The 22,973-nt window shown below is 41.5% G+C and overlaps 1 protein-coding gene across 3 annotated transcripts in view; it reads left to right on the forward strand.

The window, feature by feature from the left end:
* The window catches only part of tanc1b (tetratricopeptide repeat, ankyrin repeat and coiled-coil containing 1b), a 157,591-nt gene that overhangs the window by 54,950 nt on the left and 79,668 nt on the right, over nucleotides 1-22,973 (forward strand). For 2 of the 3 annotated variants that reach the window (XM_053627140.1, XM_053627141.1), the window contains exon 4: nucleotides 348-425. The exons of the other annotated variant lie outside the window; for it this stretch is intronic. In XM_053627140.1, the coding sequence (XP_053483115.1) occupies nucleotides 348-425 (78 nt within the window). The remainder of the gene's footprint in view (nucleotides 1-347; nucleotides 426-22,973) is intronic. 3 annotated transcript variants of the gene reach the window in all.

A 22,973-nucleotide genomic window follows, 5' to 3' on the forward strand; every position in this document is an offset into this window, starting at 1 on the left:
ATCAGGAGAAGCGCAGCATAAAATGAATATTAAAAGACCGTGCTGACACACGGTCTCACACATTCGAGGGAAATTGCGGTGGCTTCTTGCATAGTTTACGCTCTCAGCATTGTTTTCTGTGTATGTGTGACGGCGGAGATTCCGGTCTCCACGTAATCAGCCTTACTATCAGTGTGACCGATCTGTGTGTGTGTGGTGTGTGTGTCCGAGGGAGAGGGAACTCTGCCAAGCCTGGCCCACCAGTCACTTTGATGCCTTGTAAAAGTTTTAGCCAGCCCTCCGCGAGGCGTCTCGCTGAATCCGTTCTCACCCTCTCTCCTCTTCTCTCGTCTTCTCTGCATGACCAGGGCCACTCAGGAAACCTAAATATGTGGAGAGTCCTCGAGTTCCAGGAGACACCATCTCATCTGTACTGAGAAAAGATGGTGAGTGTTTTTGCGTTGATTTTTTGAACGTGCGATTGATTTGATTGTGTAGTTATATTGTTCAATGCATAGGGATATAGTGAGCACGGCCTTTATATATGATACATTATCATTATTATTATTATTGTTATTATTATTATTATTATTAGACACAAGTGTGCGTGAAAAGTTAATCAGTTTGTGTGCTTTGGATGCTTATGGCACCAGTGAAATGTCTGTTGTGTGGTTTATGTTCGTTTGTATGTGTATGTTAGCAGTGTTGGTCTGTAGGGCCAGGCGATATAATGGCATGATACTGATATCATGATGAGTAATTTTATTGTAATATCACACAATTTGCTCCGTTATTTCTAAAACTCTGAAAGACTTCGTTGCAGTAGCTGGACAGTAAAGAGTAGGTGGACATAATTAATAAAATAAAAGTATTATTGGTCTATTTTTTGTGCTGGATTTGATGGAATAAATGCGGTTCTTATTGTGGATTGTAGAAATGTGAAATATCATGGTTGTGTGTTTTTCCACAGCGGTGTTGAATTCTTGGATCAGTCAGAGTGTGTTGATTAATTTTCTCTGACAGCAGGTCTGACTGTAGTGTCAGCTGTTATTCCCACCACACGGTTATAATAACGTGCTCATTCCCATACGTTATTGCTTCTATAGGAACAACTCACTCACAGGGACTCCATGTAATCTAAGCCTTACACATGGATTTAAAAACATGCTGTTTAAGTGGTTTAACGTTGGAGATTTCTGCGAGAAGATGATTATTTAAGATGTCAGCACTTTATACCTGTCTGTTTTCTACCAGTCATGACAGAACTTTGCGCTTTCCAATTTCTCTGTAACATGAGAAGCTGTGGGGTTTTTTTGTTTGTTTTTTTTATTTTAGGGAAATATCCAGCTTTAGGGTGGTAACAGTATGTCCTGGTGCATTTTCTTCTGTACATATTGATACAAGTGCTGATTAGTTTCTTGGCATTGTTTTTAGCTGTGCCAGTTATTCTACACAGACTGAAATGTGTTAATGTTAAACATGTATGCGTGTGTGTGTGTTTGTGTGTGTGTGATTGCATCCTGTGGTAGTTGTTCTACAGGAAATTGCTTTTGCATGTTCCATAGTTTAGTGTGAGTGTAGTTGGACATTTTGTTTGTATTCGTACGGGTAATTGGTATGGGTAATAGCATGTAAATAATTCGAACTGAGTATAAATGTATGGTTTCTGAGTGTGTGTGTGTGTGGAGGGGGGGGGATTGTGTGTGTGTGTGTGGGGGGGGGTATTGTGTGTGTGTGTGTGTGTGTGTGTGGGGGGGGATTGTGTGTAGATGTGTCTGGGGTTAGCGGTTCGATTCCCGGCCCACCTGACTCCACATACCGAAGTATCCGTCGGCAAGACACTGAACCCCAAATTGCTCTCGATGGCAAGTTAGCGCCTTGCATGGCAGCTCTGCTACCATTGGTTTGTGTGTTTGGGGGGGGGGGGGTATTGTGTGTGTGTGTGTGTGTGTGTGTGTGTGGTGGTGGTGTTGGTGGGGGGGGTATTGTGTGTGTGGTGGGGGGGATGTTGCGAGTGTGTGGGATTGTGTGTGGTGGGGGGGATATTGTGTGTGTGCAATTGTGTGTGTGTGGTGGGGGGGATATTGTGTGTGTGGGATTGTGTGTGGTGGGGGGGATATTGTGTGTGTGTGTGTGTGTGCAATTGTGTGTGTGTGTGTGGTGGGAGGGATATTGTGTGTGTGTGTGTGTGTGTGTGTGTGTGCCACTTTGTGCATGCTTCTTTATTATGTTTATTATGTTCTCTGGAGCAGGGCGTAGCTGAAAGAGGTTAAACTGAGAGCTGTGTTATTGTTAGCAAAAGCAATGAGAGGTGTTCAGCTCTCCACGGCTCCCTGTGTCTATATGAAGTATGTGAGCGGGTCTTGGTAAGGGCAGCTCTGGGAGTTATATCATCGATAAAAACGGAGCAGCACAGAAACCGTTTTCCCACAGTCACTCATCTGATGGCTAATGAGCTGTTTCGGAGTTGTATTACAGATGCAGAGTGATGAAGCACAATCATTATTTACAAACAGTGGAAATATGACCGCCTAAGTGTATTGCATTTTTGTGTTGTTGTGGAAGATGGCCATGAAGTGCGATTTCGCTGTCTGCATTTCGGGAAGTGTTTTCGGCAAGGAGGCGCCAGTGGGGTGTCGGTCTGTGCCAGCTCCATCACTGGCACGGCCATATCATACCCCTGACATGATGTCAGCAGCTCAGGCCAGTCGAGGTGGCTGATCAGTGGACTGTGTGTCATCTGAGACTGTGCTGCAGTGTGTGTGTGTGAGAGAGAGAGTGTGTAAGCGTATGTCTGGAATGCATTTGGACTATGAGAATAGTTGCGGGACCGGTCAGTGATTTTTAGCATGGCCGAATATAGAGCACCCTGCTATATTTTACTGCATTCCTTCCATTTCTGCCACACCCCTCTTGCTCTCTGTTTGCTCTCACACATCGAAGATGTCCGTGACAGGCAGGCACACACAGACACACACACACACACACACACACACACACACACACACAACCGCCAACATGCTTACATGGGAGGTCTCTCATGCTGTTTTAACCTTGTGTGTGATTCAGATAGCATCTGCAAAGGCCCCTGGCTACAGTTTCACTCTTAAACTAAAACGAGCCCTTCACATAACATTTAAAGAGTGTACTTTATAACGCGCACACACACGCATGCACGCACACAATTCTGTTTAAAAATGAAGGTAACAGTTTGCATACATCTTTTTAAGTAATCCCAGTTTAATTTCTATAAAAGTAGTACTAGTATACTCTATTGATTAAATAATACTGAACTAAATTATATAGAAATATGTAGGTGCAGAGAAGCTGTTGCACGTGCGAGCACTGAGACACACGTGCGTCCTGTCCTTTCCGCTTGCTTGCGACGGTCTACACTTTGCTCACAAGTCAAGTTAATTCAAGCAAAAGAACTGTGGCCTAAAGTAAAACCAAAAAAAAAAAAAAGTGATTTGTAATCTTTATTTGAATAGTATTCTGACAATCTGTGTTTTAATATGGAGTTAAAAATTTTATCATCACTTCTGCCATTATTATTGTTTTTATTATTGCAGTGTGTTTGAATGAACTGTTTGTTGAAATATAAAAAATGAAAGGCGAAGCAATGAGAAATGCCTTCACCCCATTCAATTTTTCTTTCTGGCACGTACTCTTTTTACTCTAAAATCTATTACTTTTTGTTATTCGTTTCTATCCCTGAAATGCCATTAAAATATTCTTCAAACAGGAATGAAGCTATTGAAGAAAAACTATTTCAGATCAATTCTGAAATAGATTTTGGATCAATTCCAAAATCGAATCAGTTCATACATTGCGTAAACGTAATGAATCCACTGACGTAGAGGTGGTGGAGTAAACAGTATTTATAACTTGGCTGAACTAAACAATACATTTTTTATGTCTTTCTATAATTTAAACTTTATTTACTGATCATGTAGAAAGTGGTTTTTTTTTTTTTTTTTTTTTTTTTTTTTTAAAAAGAGTTCCTGGACATGTAGAAAGAAAAACAGAGAGAGGCTAGGGTAACAAAGTAGACGCCATGGTTCGTGTGAGTGCCTTATATCCTCAACACAGTGAGAGGATCTGGTGCTTCTCTCCTGCTGTTAAAGTTGGACAGCCTCAAGGAAATGCAACCCATGGCGTTCCCAAGACTCCCTGCTGTTCCCTGGAATCACCACCACTCATCACCAACTCTGTCGACTCCTCATGCTTCATCTCCAGCACCTGCTATTACCGAAGGAATTCTTCGCCTGAAGAACTAACAATGTGGAATAAGTTTACATAGCTCAGTAATAGCATTGAATAATGCCCGATTAGGTTCAGTGTAAATATTCAGTAATGACCGCTAATTTCCTGAGCCGGTTTGGTGGGATGCCAGACACCCAGGTGTTTGACTGCTAACTGAAAGAGCTGTAGAACTTCACTCCCTTCAGTATTGGGAAGCTGGCACTTGGTTACAGAGGAATACAGTTATATGCAGAGGCAAGTCATAAAACTGTGGAGCCTTTATGATCATTATCCTGAACAACATTCAATCTCATATACACAGTGGGGTCAAAAAGTCTGAGAACACTAGTGAGAATGCATCTATTTTGCATTCGTTTCAAATTGAATACAACGATTTTCATTACAAATTATATTATTGACAACAACTTGAAAAGTTGGACTGAATTTGCTGTGATGGCCAGTCCTGGACAAATTGGCAGTCGTCTGAAATCTGCACCATTTGTAGATGATTTTCCTCACAGTGGAGTGATGTATTTCAGATAATTTGGAGATCTTTTTAAATCCCTTTGCAGACTCATAGACATCCACAACCTTTTTTTTCTGTAGGCCTTACAGAACTCTTTATATCTTTGCATGATGCCCACACACCACAATAACAAAAGGAACACCAGACACTACATATGAGAGGTGTATAAATAGGACCGGTTCCACCTGCACACCCTAAACAGGTTCTAATCACTAACACCCAGTCTTCAACACCTGATTCTAATTTTATGGATTTGAAGGTGTGATAAATGTAGGGGTGTACTTACTTTTTCCCATGTGACTGATCTTTGGGGTTTTTTTTTGTTGTCGTTTTTGTTAATTGCAATTGTGAAAATTACTGCAAGTGCAGGTGCGTGTGCATCTTTTACCTGGGAAGAGATGGCACCAGGATGCACTATAGGAAGAAGGAAAGCTGCTCATCGGCAGTGTGATGCTCTGGGCTATGTTCTGCTGGGAAACCTCCAGGTATTCATGTGGATGTTACTTTGACACGTACCACCTACCTAAACATTGTTGCAGACCAACGACACCGCTTCATGGTAAGGGTATTCAAGAATGGCAGTGAAGTTAGACTTCTTTTTTTTAAATAACTTTACTAATCTGTACTAATCCATAGGTGTGCAGAATTGTAGGTTGTTAGGTTTAAAAAAAATTACACACCGGCTGTCCACTCATGATAGCTGCTTGCTAAAAACATGTCGTCATCTGTCTGCTTACTGTACCGTGTTGCTTATCATTTTGTGAAGCCCTTAAACTTGGGACATTCATTCTTCACTCTCATAGTTATATTCCTTTCCTAATAATGTCAGCATAGTTATTGAATAATCCATATTCGCTAAATGATTTATGAATATGAATACCTTTAAATTGGGTGAATCTGTAGTTATTTTCTTAAGTTATTTATTACCTCAACTGTTTACCACTGTCCTGTATCATCTGTTCCTCTTCAAAAAATCATGAATAGCCCCCTTTAGAGGGGTCTTGAGATGTCCCTGTGCATTTGAGGCTTGTTGCACCTGGATGGAACAACACACACACATGCTCACCTCCAAGAGGCTATTACTACCTAATCTGCCTACTGGCATTTTTTTGGAAGGTGAACACAGACAGTAACCCAAGCTCAGAATCGAACCCTGGAGCTGTGAGATGACAGTGCTACCTACTGTGCCACCATGCAGTTCTTTTATCCTGCTCTTGTCTCAGCGAGAGGAACCCGAGCGCTACATTGCTGGAAATGCTAGACTTGTTTAAGACATGCTGGAAGGCGGAGCCCTGTTCGAGAGAGACACAGACGTGTCCCTTACAAACTAGGGACCAGTATGGTGGTGTCTGGGCCCCTCATGTAAGATCAGAACTAATCTGCCAGCTAGACTTGAGGGTGTTCCAGCTGACCCTCGAGTTCTTCTTACCAGTTCTGAGACGTCACCACTTTAGATTCTGTGGACTTAAAATGATCTGTCTGTTTTTTTTGGGGTTTTTTTCAAAGCTCCAGGGTACTTACTGCTTATCTTATGCTATATCTCAGCTTCAGATTTTTATGGTCAGTGTATTTCATAACAGCAGAGTCAAGCGACAAAAATGCTCATGCCGGGTAGTGAACTAACAGAAGGCGCTTAATCCTAACTGCACGTATCCTTGCAGTGCTAGATCCATTCTGTTGCCTTTCTGCTCTACAGACATCCACTATAAACCCTTGGCCTTATTTAGCGTACATGGGTTCATTTAATCAGACTACTTCAGAAAAGTGTTGGATACCTGATGACTCCTTCATTTTGACCCTTTGATGGTTGAGCTGATCTGTGAGCAATGAATGAAGTTCCTGTGCTAGAGGGTTTAACAGAGAGCAAAAGTTGGATGCTTGAACCCTTACAGCCCTCGACTACTCAGCTACATGTTTGAATTGTTTTCAGCTTCACATTTCCATCACGTTTGGATAAAAGCATCTACAAGTTGAAATCTGTAAACATGAAGGCTACAGCATATTTATGAATTGCTATATTTCTGTAAAATCAGCTACTATCATGCATCTGTGCGATTTTTCTCCCAGCACAAATGTTTCGGCTCATCTGTTAGCAGGTTACGCTCTGTAGATGTCGTGGAAATGATGCCGTTGGTCTCAGCTAGAATATTCGACTCCTCGAACAGCTCTAGTTCATTGTCATATGAGCACAAGAGATATCCGAGAGATTTAGATTCATCCTCTCTCATCTTTTCCTGTGGCAGCCTCCAGGAGAACCGAGTGCTATTTTAGGTTTTATATAATCAGGTGTTCACATACCATTAACGTTTGTGCTTCATCAGGACTCAAAGTATTAGGGTTACTTCAGGATGTACAGTAAATAAGGATTTCCTCAGGTGTGTCGGTTATAGTTAAAAAAAAATTTTTACAATTTTTTTATTGCTCATTCAACACAGAAAATGAGTATATGAATGTGTAAAGATGCAAAAAGCAAAATAGAAATATAATCGGTGTTCGTGTGTAAAGATATTAGTAATCCAAAGAGCTTATGTTACCTGCTGTAAATGCATTATGATGTGGTGCACAGTCAAACACAGCGAGTAGCCAAAGCTGCAGGGGTCTTTAACAGGTCACGGCCTCCTCAGTGCTAACACACACGAGTGGAATGCGTCTCAGTAACTGAGAGTAATGGTAAATGGCTTTTATCCAAAGCCCTTTACACTGTGTCTCATTCACCCATTCACACACACTCATACACCAGTGGTAGTAGAGCTGCCATGCAAGGCGAAAGCTTGCAATCGGGAGCAACTTGGGGTTCAGTATCCTAAGGACACTTCGGTATGTGAAGTCACGTGGGCCGGGAATCGAACCGCCAACCCTACAATTAGTGGACAACCCGCTCTACCACCTGAGCCACAGCCGCCTCATGGCGTAGCATTATACAAGCAGTGTTTGTGTTTGAGTCAGTGTGTGTTGCGTGTTTGTATCGTGCAGTTTATGGAAGAGTTTACGTTCTTATAAAATGATTGATTATTCAAAAATGAAATGTACACCGATGTAATCAATGGACTGAAACGTAGCAAGGTAATAGATTGTAGTTACATGTTTAGCATCAGATCAGGTTCATTCATTTATTCTTCTTTAGTGATCACTTTATCCTGGTCAGGGTCACAGTGGTTCTGGAGCAGGAAGTGAAGCACTGCGAGTGAAGCAGGAATACACTCTGAATGGAGACACCAGTCCATCATCAGACACCATGCGCGCACACACACACACATTCACACATAGGAGCAATTAGTCCACCTAATGCCATGTTTTGGGGAGGTGGGAGAATACTGGAGAACCTGGAGGGAACCCATGTAGATAATGGGAGGACACGCAAGACTGCAATGAGGCAACGTGAATGCTTAAATCATTACAGTTTAGTGTTAAAACAACACGTACGTTCAAAAATTAAGTATATCAACTATAATGTAATCAGAATCACCTACAATTCCACCTACAAACTTTGTGTTGCAGCTTATAGATGAATCTGATGTTTGTACAGCGTGATGCCAAACTATAGCAGGGTGACAAATCCAAAACAAGTGACTGTTAGTTATGTTGTGGGAACATTTTTATGTAGAGGAGAAACATACTGCATATCAATCAAATAAACTTGATTTGCAGTATCTTGTACGCTTAAGTATACTTCCGAATGGTCACCTTTATCCTGGAGTCTCTTCCAGAATGTCTCTGTCCCCATAGACAGTGCAAGAGGACTCACTAAATGGTTTGTTGAGCAACAAAAATGTCAATCATGTGCTATGGCACTTCATAGTCACCGGATCACAACCAAATCGAACACTTATGGGAGATTTTTGCGCGAGGTGTTGGACTGCACTGAGGGAATGTGTGTCAGAAGAATGATGTTCATCCCTTCAGTAAAGTTCCAGAGACTTGTACAGTCTGTACCAGTGTGCATTGAAGCTGTTCTGGCAGCTGGCGCAGCACCTTACTAAGACATTGTTTTGTTTTACTAAGACACTGCATTGGTTTGCCTTTAGTTCGTCACCAGTCTGAGTTTGCTGAGAAAGAAAGTAATTCAACCTGACGATGAAGAGTGCTTCTGCTGGTTTGAGCCGTGCAGTGCACCTTTGTTCACTTTTATGAACAACATTGTGTCATACAGAACTTACATAAGCAAGTCTTTCTGAGAGTGTACGTCAGCATGAGTAGTCTTCGAGCATGACCGAATCAGACACTGAGATACAAGTCTGGCAAATAAGAACATCTTTTGTTCTGCTTTGAAGAGGGATAAAATTTCATAGACACTTGGCAGTGCATTCTTTGAGACATGGAACCTGTGTATGTGTGTATGTGTGTATGTGTGTGTGTGTGTGTGTGTGTGTGTGTGTGTGTGTGTGTGTGAGCGAGAGAACAAGTGACATGCAACAGTTGTCTGATGTATATCAGTTGTGGTCTGGGTTTTGTACTTACTCTAAAAGTCTGTTTTAGTCAATTGCTGCAATTCTCAACCTCCCCACTTTTTCACTCTCTCTTTTTTTTTCTCTTTCTAGCTCTCTATTTTCATTCCTCCTGTTTCTCCAAATTTTTCATTCATCTTTGCGGCCCACCACTTCACTAATCAGCTTTCAGTAAAATGTGGCATGCCAGTCAGAGGCTCTGTTCCAGATGCAAACTCATCTTCAGCTCCATGTGGAATAATACATCTGTTCATCAGTCCTCTCTCTCTCTCACACACACACACACACACGTATGCAGTGACACTTGTGTGTAATTTGCTGTGATCTGGAATATGTCAGTGTTCTAGTCTCTTCAGAGCAGATTGCACGTGTGTATTAGTGAGGCATGTGTGGATTGCATGGATTGCGTGATTAGTTGTATTTTTTTTGGGGGGGAAAGTGAGTGATGAGAAGATGGGTGCAACCGAGGGATGGGAAGTGTGTGCACCGTGCTGAATTAATTTGCCTCAACCCTTCAGCAGGTTCTCATTTCCGCAGCCCAAACTTCTCATCCGTCTGGAATCAGGATTATATACCTGCACAGCTGTGGCCAGAGAGGGGGAGAGGGGGGTGGGAGGATGGGGGGTGAGAGAGAGAGGGAGACAGGGGGGTGAGAGAGGGAGGAGAGAGGGGGGAGATGGAGAATGAAAAGGCAGAAGGAGAAGTGAGAGTACACTTAGATTTATTAAACGTTAGAAGGGTATATTAAGAAAAGCAAATGATGGGACATGACAGATTTAAAGTTGAATATGTAAATATCAATGAATGATTGAGGATGAAGGGATAATGAAGTGAATGAAGCATAGAACAGAAACGTTTGTAATCTTTAAAGTGTGTGAAGTTCTTGGGAATAGGCTTGAGATGATTGACTATAGTATTGGGAATCACAAATAAAGTCCGTCTATTGCGATGGCTCTGAGTTTGAGCGATTTACATGTTGTCTGTCAGAATAAACGTGGTGCCTGTAGCTTTAAGATCAACAAAAATAAATTGTGTTGTATCTCCTAATGTGTGTTTCTATTTAGCCTGTTTTGTAGTCCTATATGAACCTTAATAGCCTGATGTCTGACATTAGAGCAAAGCAGCAAAACATCTTTTATTATGCGTCTCGGCTTCCTTCATCCGTGCTTGCCAAAAAAGTCATGCTGGCCTTCCACACATGGAACGTCTTCACTCTGTTTCGTTTTATTAATTTGAGCCCCGTTCATGTTTCAGTGTGGTGGTTATCAGGGTTACTTCACTATATAAGTATCTTTGCTGCTGTTCAACACGGAGCGCGTGCAGGGACAGTTGATATCATTTTATTTCACTTTTATAATGAGCCTAGGTACAGCTAATAACAGTGGTGACTTCAGCATTACTGACCTTATTAATGGGTAATTAATGAAAAAAATTCCATGCAAGCAGCTATAGCCGACTTGTAACAGGCTCCCATTATTTATTCATTTATTTAATTCTAATGATGTAGTGTGTACACCACACACATTGCGTATGTCAGACTACACCCCTCCTTTTTCTCAGAGTCGCTGCACCAATCGACGTTACCGTCTCCAATCGACGTTACCGTCACCATTCGACTGTACCGTCTCCAATCGACTATGCCGTCTACAATCGACGTTACCGTCATCAATCGACTATGCCGTCTCCAATCGACGTTACCGTCACCAATTGACGTTACCGTCACCATTCGACTGTACCGTCTCCAATCGACTATGCCGTCTACAATCGACGTTACCGTCATCAATCGACTATGCCGTCTCCAATCGACGTTACCGTCACCAATTGACGTTACCGTCACCATTCGACTGTACCGTCTCCAATCGACTATGCCGTCTCCAATCGACGTTACCGTCACCAATCGACTATACCGTCTCCAATCGACGTTACCCTCACCAATCGACTATACCGTCTCCAATCGACTATACCGTCTCCAATCGACGTTACCCTCACCAATCGACTATACCGTCTCCAATCGACTATACCGTCTCCAATCGACGTTACCCTCACCAATCGACTATACCGTCTCCAATCGACTATACCGTCTCCAATTGACGTTACCCTCACCAATCGACTATACCGTCTCCAATCGACTATGCCGTATCCAATCGACGTTACCGTCTCCAATCGACGTTACCCTCACCAATCGACTGTACCGTCTCCAATCGACTATGCCGTCTCCAATCGACGTTACCGTCATCAATCGACTGTACCGTCACCAATCTACATTACCGTCACCAATCGACTGTACCGTCATCAATTGACTATGCCATCATCAATCGACTATGCCGTCATCAATCGACTATATCGTCTCCAATCGACTGTACCCTCTCCAATCAACGTTACCGTCACCAATCGACTGTACCCACTCCAATCGACTGTACCATCACCAATCGACGGTACAGTCACCAAACCCTCGCGTGCGTGAGGAAAAATCTCTATGCTCTGCTCATGCAAATACTTTTTCTTCTGGTCAGCAGTGGGCAAGCCCAACTGGCTTGACTGTAGCCTCAAGTATCATTACCTAACTTATTTTTCCAGAAATAAGTTCTGATTGGCTGCCTGTGTCTGTGGCGAATGGTGGACCAGTCACTGTATCAGCTCACAGCAGGCACAAATTGTGCAGTAATTAGCGGACGTTTTGTAGAGAAATGAAAACGGTCGCACCACAGCAATTATTTGCATTCGCACAAATGCTGCCAAATATATTTTAAGGTCGCACAGATTAAATTTCGGGAGCACAAGCGACCAAAATAGTCACAAGTTCGAGCATTGCCAATGGCATAGCAGATGCTGATAAAACCTGTAGTCTACAAAAATAAATCTCTTTAGTGGAGCAGACTGTGTATAGAAGGCTTCGAGGCAGTAGACAGCTCTGATTAACAGAGCTGTTTTCACTAAGTAGCATGTCTTTGTGATGTAGGAGACATACGCGCAGCAAATTAGACCAACCACAGCACTGATCTCTCGCTCTCCTCAATGCAATCTCTTTTATTCTGTTGTCTAATTACAGCTGCTGCCAGCATGTTTTGTGACTGCGCTAGTGTGTTTCTGCCCTCCAGCGGACTAGAAAATCCATCATAGAGTTTGTGCTTTAGTATATATTTTTCTCAGCTCATGAGAAGGATCCCAAATGTGGGGATTTACGTCTAGAGCTGAAATTTCCCCCTCTCCTCCCTCCTCCACTGCACAGCACCCGTTCCATTTACTATAGCAGCTATAAGCTTCACATCCTCCGAGCACAAGCAGGAAAAATGAAATTCATCAAGCACTGAAGCGTTCATTAAAGCAGTTGGTGTGTTTTAGAAAGTAAACCCAGTTCGTAATGAATGGCAGCCAGCTCACTTTCTCACACGCAAGTGCGCGCTGACACATAAATAGGACCGTGATGAGACTTGCAGAGCCAGTGTACTCATACACTCCACTTCATTACACGCATGCTTCTCTTGCGCTGTAAGAGAACGAACTTTAACAGCCTGTAAACCAGCAAGGCTGTAGATAATGATGTTTTTGTCTCATCCATCTTTGCGTGCTTTCCTTCTCACGGCTTCATTTTCCCATCCGAGGCCATGCAGAAGATTGTAACAGTAATGGATGTGTGAGCAGAAGGAGATCATTTTAAGTATAAGAAAGACACCAACTCGAGCTCTGTGCGCTGCCAGCCATTTTCCACCTGGCTGCCGCCACTGTTTTATCCTGCTGCTTACTACAAGAAGTCGAGCTAGGTTTGATTTTACCGAGGATGTAGCTGGCTGCTGCTATGAGTAGCTGCCAGATGTTGGCTATAGTTCATACATGCATGAGATGATCATTTTTTCGCTCACTCATTGTGTTGATATATCAGCTGTTTATTTAACAATCTACAGTAGTAGATGCACACACAGCAGTTGTTCACCATCTCCTTGAAACAAAATACAATCATTTCTATCAAATCTAATGTATTTCTAATGGTTTAGCGAGCCTAATGTTTGTATCATTGCATTAAAACACTATTTATCTGAGCAAAAACACTTTATTAGCCTCCCCCCCATCTTCAGTAAGTGCTTCATCCTGGTCAGGGTAGCGGTGGATCCAGAGCCTAATTACATAACTCATAATTTCTGACTAGGAAACACCAAGAATTTCTACTTGGGAACTCCATCTACATGGTCTCCTCAAGTCAGAGTTTGCAGCATCAGCAGTGAACAAAGCAGCACTTCTTACGCTAAAATGAGTTGTGTTTTATGTACAATTATTTGCTTTCGATCAAAGAACATACAGGGATGCTGTGGCTCAGGTGGTAGAGCAACCACCTGAACAACCGTCCACTAATCGTAGGGTTGGCGGTTTGATTCCCGGCCCACGTGACTCCACATGCCGACGTGTCGTTGGGCAAGCTAGTGTCTTGCATGGCAGCTCTGCTACAATTGGGGTGTGTGTGCGTGTGTGTGAATGGGTGAAAGGGTGAATGAGACACCGTGTAAAGCGCTTTGGAACCATTAAGGTTAAAAAAGCGCTATATAAGTGCAGACCATTTATACACTTGTTAAATCTATAACGCTGACTAATAGGAGGAGGAAAATACACATCACTCATCACAATTAGCTTACTAGATTGTTCTTAAATAAAGATGAACATGGAAGGTTTTTTGTCTCACCTTGTAGCTCGATTGCACAGAGGTCGGTAATGACAGTAAGTAAGTAAGTCGAATGTAGCATTACCCAAGCTAGGGGACGAACCGGGGTACCTGGGGCTGTGAGAAAGCAACGCTACTCTGCTACTCTGATCTAACACTTGAATCTGTGTTTTGATGCTTCAAGATAAAGCTTACATCTCTTCCCTGGTGGATGGAACAGGTTTGCGTATATTCATCGGAAGTAAAGTTTTTTTCTTCTTTTTTTTTCTTTTCCCCCCCTGTTCTTGAAGCTCTGAGTATTGTTTCTGTAGTTTGAAAACTGACAGCTGGGCATTTCAAACTGAGCAGTGTTGTTCAAGGGAGAAAAAAAACACCACTTAAATCCTCCAATCAGAGTGAGCAGTGGGTGTGGTTTTCACTTTACTGTGCTTGTTTTGGTATTGGAGCTCAGTATGAGAGGGAGTTGCAGTGGTTAATTAAGGTTAATTTGCCTGAATTAGACAGTCAGTTTCTCATTGCCAAGTCAGTGGGACTGCAGGATAGCATTGCTTTTAATGGATTGTTCTAATCATGCCCTGGGTGACTGGAGAATTTTCTCACCTTGACTAGTTTGGCCTTGATTATATCCTGATTAAGAGAAGTGTTATGACAACTGTGTCTCTTTAAAAGAACGTGTTATGGCGAAGCAGTCTGTACAAGATTTTGCAGGTTTTTTTTTTTGTGATTGTTGTTGCCAAAAATGCTTAATTTTGTTGTGGCTTTTGTCAAATTTTGCAGTAAGACTTGCTTTGTTTTTGTGCTTTTTTTTAACGGAACACTAATTGAATTGACGAGATTGCAATTGGATGAGCTTGTTTTGAACGGTCCTTCCCAGTGGTGTTTGTTGGTAAATGAGACATTTTTAGCTGTACTCATGTTCGATGCACATGAATCAAAGAGGGCTTTGGCTGAATGCACGTTGTGATGATGTCACATGAAGTGTCTTGGAACAAATCTGTGGAAAATCTGCAGTAATCAAAAAAAAAAAATGCAAGCTCCTCTGAATATTCAGCTTGTTTGATATTGCATTAATTTCTGAAATCGCAAAATTCCTGGATGGACTGTTGAAGTGTGTCATGTTTGTGTATGAGCTCTCGTTTATGTTTGGCTTCAGATAATGTCTGAGTCAAACCAGGGATTTTACAGTTTAATGGTCATATCAAATGTAAAACTGTCAGGTTTTATGTATGCCCTGGAGACTGTGTCAAGCCTGGAATGCATCAGCCATTTTGTGTGCAAGTAGTGTGTGTAAAGCTGAGCATCCTGAACATCCAGCCAGAGATTCATACAAAGGTGCTCATTATTTAATGTAAACCTTTAGAGCAACTTCAGAAAAGGACATCATGTTGATTTCACAATTATTACCCACACAGGCCAAAAATCAGCAATGCCAAATAAATATATCTCACGATCTCTGTTTGTAGCATGCCGAAATCATGCATATGGTTTCACAGACTAGTTGTGGTGAGTGGTCCTTCATATTAACAAACTGTGTTATGTAGTGTCAAATTTTCATGGAGGGTGTAGAACTGATTTATCACCTACAGTTCCACCTGCTCCTTCATACAACGTTGCAGTTAGGGTGCTGAGTAACTGAATGCTAGGCTTGCTGCGCTAGTCGGTGTTCCCGGTGTTACACGGTGTTCGGCCGCACACCGGTTACATCACTTGCCTGTACTGTTTTGTTGCTGTGTTTTTCATTAAGAATAACAATTAATAATAATAATAATAATAATTAGAAAGCGAGAGTGAAATGCGCACCGCCGCACGGGCATTCATAGGGGATTTAAAAGCGCCCCCACCGGTGATACCGGTATTACCCGGTGTTGTCACACGTCCATTAACCGGTGGGGAAAATTTCCTCACCGTCACATCCCCACTGTATGCTGATTGGCTTTGATTAGCTAGTTAATAATAATGAGTCTTCATTGATCACATATACATTTGCACTGTGAAATTCTTTTCTTCGCATACCCCAGCATGTGGCTCAGGTGGTAGGGCGGGCTGTCCACTAATCGCTAGCGGTTCAAGTCCCGGCCCACGTGACTCCACATGCTAAAGTGTCCTTGGGCAAGACACTGAACCCCAAGTTGCTCTCGATGGCAAACTAGCGCCGTGCATGGCAGCTCTGCTACCATTGGGGTGTGTGTGTGTGTGTGTGTGTGTGTGAATGGGTGAATGAGAACCAGTATAAAGTGCTTTGTAGAACCGCTAAGGTTAAAAAAGTGTTATATAATTGCAAACCGTTTACCATAGTTTTGATTGTATTTATTATGCTGCTAATCAATACTACAGCTGTAAGTGAAAGCAAGTAGCTGACTGCATGCAGCTTTAACAACAACCAAGAGATTTAATGTAGGGTTCAGAATGTTCGTTCTAAACATTATAACTGTCTACACCAAGCAGTTAAGCCTGCAAGGTTTACGATAATTGTTTTTTATAGAGAGAAAAGTATCTGTATGTATGTGTGCTCGTTGTTCCCTCCCAGGCCAGTCCGCTACCATGTCACTCCTGTCGTTATCTCTGGAGAAATGTTTGTACCTGGTCTTTAAAATATGTACATGATGACAGAAACACACTGTGACCTCTAAGTCAGAAGCTGTCTAAAGTGATTGTCATTTAGAATACTTTTTTTTGGAGATTAGGGCAAGTCTCAGAGGGGTGAGAGGCAAAATAAATGCATTTTCTTTTATCACATTGTTGAGGTTGTCACAATTTTGTGTAGTCTCCCAATTTCAGCGGGTAAATTGGATTGATCTACACTATATGGCCAAAAATGTTTGTGGACGCATACCCGTAACATGGTTAGATGCTGTTAGACCAGATGTTTTGGTCCACATCTGAATGCAGTTGTTGTGCTGAGGAACCTCACCATGTTTTGACTTGTTGGACATAAAACTTGCCCACATTTGTCCCCCATTTGTTCAGTCGTTTAACTCTAAGTGGCAATAGACTCCCAGCATTGAGCAAGCCGATCTTCTCAGGAGTCATTTCCATATTGTTTGACAGTCTCCCACTGAAACAGCCTTACATTGCTAGCTTAAAAACTAGCTTGAACTGATGTGTTTAGTTGTTCTGTTTTATAAAAGCATCTTGCTTTTCATATTTGGCTGTCCTAACCTGCTTTATCATATATGACAGTCATATGTCTTTATGTTGATAATGCCTACACAGTTTGTATTTAAACGCAAACACCACACTGAGACATCGTCATACCTGTTGGATAATAATCCAGGTTTGGCAAAGTGACTCTGTAACCTAGTGAGTGTATAATGACAGCAGGGAAATGAAATAGCCCAGGGGTCAGCAAAATATTTAAAACTAATTAATCCATTTCAACTCACCTTGCAGGGCCAGACAGCTCAATCCCTTGCAGAATACTTAATGAGATTTGTTTTCGCTTGCTTCTCAGCAACTCCACAACCAGTTTTTCATTTGGACACAGCAGACGTGCTAGGACGTGTCAGGATATCTTTTTTTTTTTTTTTTTTTTAAATCCACATCGATTCAAACATTTTCGGCCCTGAGCATCAAGACTGGAAATGTTGATGTATGAAGTGCAAATTGGAATATAAAATTAGTTTAGCAGGACCTGGAAAGGGGTGTACTGCCTCATAATGCACCAAAATTTCGCCCACCGGAGATTTTCGGTTGAAAATGGCATTCTCGGTTTTTGGGCATAAGAGGAAAAAGCCCAAAATATGAGCTGAAGATACATGCCGCCACGCCCCGCCCCTCAGTGCTCGGCGTGCAGATTTCACTCTCGATCTAGCCGACGGTTATCGTTACATTGCAACATCGTTAGATCCGCAATTTAAAGAACATTACTTTGACACGGAGAAAAAGCAGCGTGCACGGGAAATGATGCAGGCATAGCTGGAGGTGATGAGTGCATTTGCTGAAGTATCGACGCGTAGCACAGAGCAAAGTGTCCCAGAGAAACGGGTGCGTACAAGTGATGAGGCGCAAACGCCCTCACTTTCTGACATGTTTGAGATTCTACAGGAAAGTGCCCGATCCACAGCAGTGCCACAACATGCGCAGCTACGCTTTCCATTGCTTTCGCGGATTGCACGCAGGTATTTATCTGCCCCATGCACCAGCACAGAGAGTGAGAGACTATTCAGTGCAGCACCTCATGTTCTCGGTGAGAAGAGGAACCATCTCTTCTTCCAGAAAGCTGAGCAACTTTTGTTCTTGAATAGAAACCTGCCACTTTGCTTAAATAGAATCAGGCCAATTTGCTATGTGTATACCAATTAAATTCAAATTTGTCTAGCCCTGACTTGGGCTACAGCTGTTGTTTACAGTTTGAGGTTGGTTTTCGTTCTATTGCTGTTGTTTTGCACAATAATGTTTCATTAATGTGGAAATGCGTTTACATAAACAGAATAGAGCCCTAGTTCATTACTTGACTGCTGTTTTGCATATCCTAATAGATTTCTAGATCTTTACATTATTTGGATAATTGGATAAAAAAAATCGGTTAAATTTGATTGTTACAGAACTGAATGAAGAATAATATATTTAATATTGTTTTTGTTTTGGTGTGTTCATTTCAATAAAAGTGTGATCATTTTATCGGTTTGTAGTTTTTCACTTCAGATTCATTCAATTCATGAAATGAATTGTCTAATATTAAAAAGTCTAATACGAAAAGTCTAATATTAATACAATTATACAAAAAACTATTTAAAAATGTTTTTTTTTTTAAATTCGTTTTCCGTTTTCGGCCAAGTACATCCTTAATTTTCGGTTTTGGCCCAGAATTTTATTTACGGCGCATCACTACTAATCAGGGTTCATTAAAACCCAAGTCTAATTTCTAGGCTATTACTTGCAAAGCCATTTTCAGTAAAGTCATGAGTGTGCTTCAGCTGATCAGGAGTGTTGGTTAATCCCACAGTCACTACACAGGCACTTTCATAGGTCATTGCCAATACCAGGCTAAGCAGGGAGTATGTTTTAATGACCATGATCAAGATATTTTGGCTCGTGATGCTGATTGGCTCCAAAGCTATATGTTCTGAATTAGAGCCAGCATTGGAGACATCACAGAGAAATGACGACGAATAAATTGGATTCGTATAATCTAAAATCTAATCATGCAGTCACTGTACCTTTAAATGCACTGAGTGCAAGATTATTTAGTAAAAAGCAAAGAATAAACAGTTCTTGGTACCTTACCATCAGTGTGAACAGGTCAACATCAAAAGGCTGCTTGCTACTAATTGCTCGCTTCGCAAACATATTCACCACAATCCACTGCACTCACGTTGCAATAAAGAATACATGCACGTTTGTTCATGGAAAGCAGAACACACCATCCATGTACAATTGATCTGTGGTACACAATTGGCTCCGAGTAATGCGGTTCTGAGTCATTTTATGGTCTCAAGATCACAAATAAACAAAAAATGGATATGTTGAGATCCATTTATGGTAGAGGAGCTGGCTTGAGACAAACACTCAGCTTGCATAGGGGGAGATTGTGTATCGGACATGCCGTATGAATTTTTATACATCTGAGGTGTTTTGAGATCTTCATGGTGGTGGTGCAACAGGTAGCATTGTGTCATGGCTCCAGGGTCTCAGGTTCTTGTCTGTGCATGTTCTCCCTGTGTCCATGTGGTTTTCCTCTGGTTTCTCTGGTTTTCATCAAAAAACAAGCTGGTAGATGGCTACTTCAGATTGCCCCTGGGTGTGAAGGAGTGTAGGAACGTGTGTATACACGGTGCTCTGCAATGTACTAATGTCCCATTCAGCATGTATCCAGGCTCCAAATTCACTGTAGCCCTGACCTGTATAAAGCAATTACTGAAGATAAATGAATTAATGAGTGAATAAATTATTTTTTGGTGTGTACATGGATTATGGATGTAAATAATTTTTTTCATATGTAGTGTGTGTGTGTGTGTTTATATACTTGAAATAGCGCTCAGCTTATAGGAAAATAAATTTTCCAACAACTCTGCATTTTAGTTATTTATTCAGACCGTTGTCCCCACTTAGCTTTTCTCTACGGGTAGTCAAAAAAACATTTGTTAACCGCTTGTTGCCGTAGTAACAGGTGGTTGTCTTGTATTGAACAGGTGGGAAGGAATCTGCAATTCAGAGTGAGCGAGCAAGAGATAGGAGGAAATCTGTACTGCATGGCAATGAGAAATTTTAATGCAGTGTGACTATAGTGTAGCATTGCTTTATTCTACAGTAAAGGGCAGAAGTTAAACTATGACATTCTTAAAATGCATGCTGATTATGGTGATTAAAGCAGTTTAATTAAGGTTGTGAAATTGCAGGGTGGATATGGACAAGTAGGTCTCTTTTCCACGGATGTTTATGTGCATCATTTCTGAACAGCAGTGATGAGAGTAATGAGATTGTTCATTTACTCCTCCCAGCTCTTTTACGCACAATCGGACTCCTCTTGTCGTGTATCACACTGACTGCACGCTTTTCAGAGCTGACGGCTAGCAGCAGCCCGCATGTCCCTGACTAACACATTCCCTCTGTATTCCTCAGTGAAGAGATAAAAACGTGGTATATAATACAAATCTGTAATATTTAATGACTGGTCTCTTGGTCTTTCGGGATTTTGTATGCAGGTGCTGCTTTTTATTTGTGCTTCTCGCTAACCAGGTGTTGGTGTGATTGTGTATTAAGTTGACGTTTGTAGCTGCTTTAGATTCCAGAAGGGGGTATAAGGTAATTTGATGGTCTGTCAGTGGTATTAATATGTGAGCTGGAGAGGGGGTGTGATGGGGGTGGGTTTGTGTTTGTGTCTGTGCTAGAGGATGATGACTGAATACTTTCATCACTCCTCCATAAAGGTTCATGTAGTGTTGGAGTGCAGTGAGATAAAGGATCAACACATTTGCTTGAGAATTACTCTCATTTGCTATCCAGGTGTGCGTGTGTGTGTGTGTGTGTGTGTGTTGCACTGAATGGATTTGTACTGTATGTACTGATTTCTTTTTTTTAAACCATTTTATTTGTTTCCCATAAAAATAAGTATACCCCATGGAAATTGTTGGCTTTTTTTGACATATTTGGACAAGCAAACAGTTGCTCATCTTTGAAACAGAGTCCTTTAAAAAAAAAAAAGAAATTATATATATATATATATATATATATATATATATATATATATATATATATATATACACACATACATACATACACACACACACACATTTCTAAGTAATTACTGTCATAACTAAATTTAAATTGAATAAATACGTTGAGTGACTGAACTTTGTATCCCCCAAAAAATGAAAAACTGGAGGCTCTCCCTTACAAAAGGCTGTAAATGCAGGTAATCGAGCTGAGTGACTGCTACTATGATATTCATGCCTTTCCTCAAGAAAGGGAAATCGGCATACAAAAAAATGGAATGAGAAAGAAAGCAAGCTGAGGGAAAGCAGAACTGACGGTTTAAGAATGGTTTAAGCTAATATCAGCAGTAGTTTAGCCAGGAATCTAACTTGGTGCATATTTGCATTGTATAACATGAATTAATCAGTAATCAGTATCATATATGAATCAGCATCATAGGTACAATGTCATAAGCAGTTCTGGAAAGGAAGCTCGCCCCACCCTCTGCTCGCCTAGGGCGAGTAGTTTACATTAGTTAACAAATTTTAGAACCACTCGTCTGTCAACTTTTCAGTGCCGATTTAGTTTTAATATGGTAGAACAGGCAGGTGGCAGAACTGCTTTCTGCGTGTATGAAAGCATGAACACCCGAATTGCGGAGACTACGACTGATTAGACAGGATTAATGCACGGTTGATTAAATAAAGGCAGGGGGGTTGTTGTATGCACTATTTAAATAATATAAAAAATGCATTTTTTCATTTTACGTTGCCTATTTACACTTGTTCACACTTGACACGGTTCACAAAATACTCTTCTCATTCTAGTGGGTATATAATATTGTGCAGGGACTAACTGAACATGAATACTGGGGAATACATATTGAAACCATTTGTTTATAAACGAACCCTGACTTTCACAAAAAGACAGGCAGGGACATTTCAGAAATGACTCAAGCAGCATTGCAAGACAGTGGCATACCATTAGAGGACTGTAGAGGACAAGGTTATGATAATGGAACCAATATGTCCGGAAAGGTGAAAGGAGTGCAAGCTCAGATTTTAAAAGCCAATCCACTTGCTACATATTCCCCTTGTGCTTCGCATACCCTCATTCTGGTGGGTGTACATGCAGCCGAGTTGTGTCGTGAGGTCTCAACGTTTTTTGGCAATGTTAATCATCTCTACAATCTCTTCAGTGCTAGTCAAGAGTGATGGGCGATCTTGTAGGGAAAAACAGGATGCTCTGTCCATCATCTCTCTGACACTCGATGGGGTGCCCACATCGCTGCTGATCGAGTTGTGGCAACTCACTTACCCTCAATCATTGCGGCACTAGAATGTATCTTAGCCACATGCAATATGACAAGTGAAGCCAAATCTGCGGCAAATCATTTGAAGAATTATTTCAAGACATTTGATGCAGTCGTCCTTCTCACTGTGTGGGTAAAAGTCCTGCAGTACGTTGAGACCTGAAACCTGATTCTTCAGGCAGGAGATATTTCTCTGGATATCAGGGCTGCAAACATCAAGACACTACAAGAAGATATACAGGCTATGCGTAATGAATGAGACTCCCTGCTCGCCGAGGCCCCGTAGTAGCACAAGCAATGGAGATCCCTGCTCAATTTCAGAGTGAAGAGAGATGAAAGCGGAAAATGAAACACATGCCTGATGAGCTGACACAAGAAGATGCAACTCAAGAGTATAGAAAATGCATTCAGACACACCATATTTTTTGTTGCAATGGATAGCATTATCAGTGACTTGAGTGCAAGGTTCCAGATCACAGCAACCATATGTGAAACATTTTCACCCATTCTGAAGCTGACTGATATGACTGAGGAGCAGATAAAGACAACATACAGGGCAGTAACAAGAAAATACCACAAGGATCTCGCAGCTTAATTTGAAAATGAAATGCTGCACCTGAGCCCAATATATAGAGGCCACATTTCCACATACTCTGTCCCCTCTTGAGCTCCATCTATAAG

Source organism: Ictalurus furcatus, chromosome 6 (genome assembly GCF_023375685.1).
Source record: "Ictalurus furcatus strain D&B chromosome 6, Billie_1.0, whole genome shotgun sequence".
NCBI lineage: Eukaryota > Metazoa > Chordata > Actinopteri > Siluriformes > Ictaluridae > Ictalurus > Ictalurus furcatus.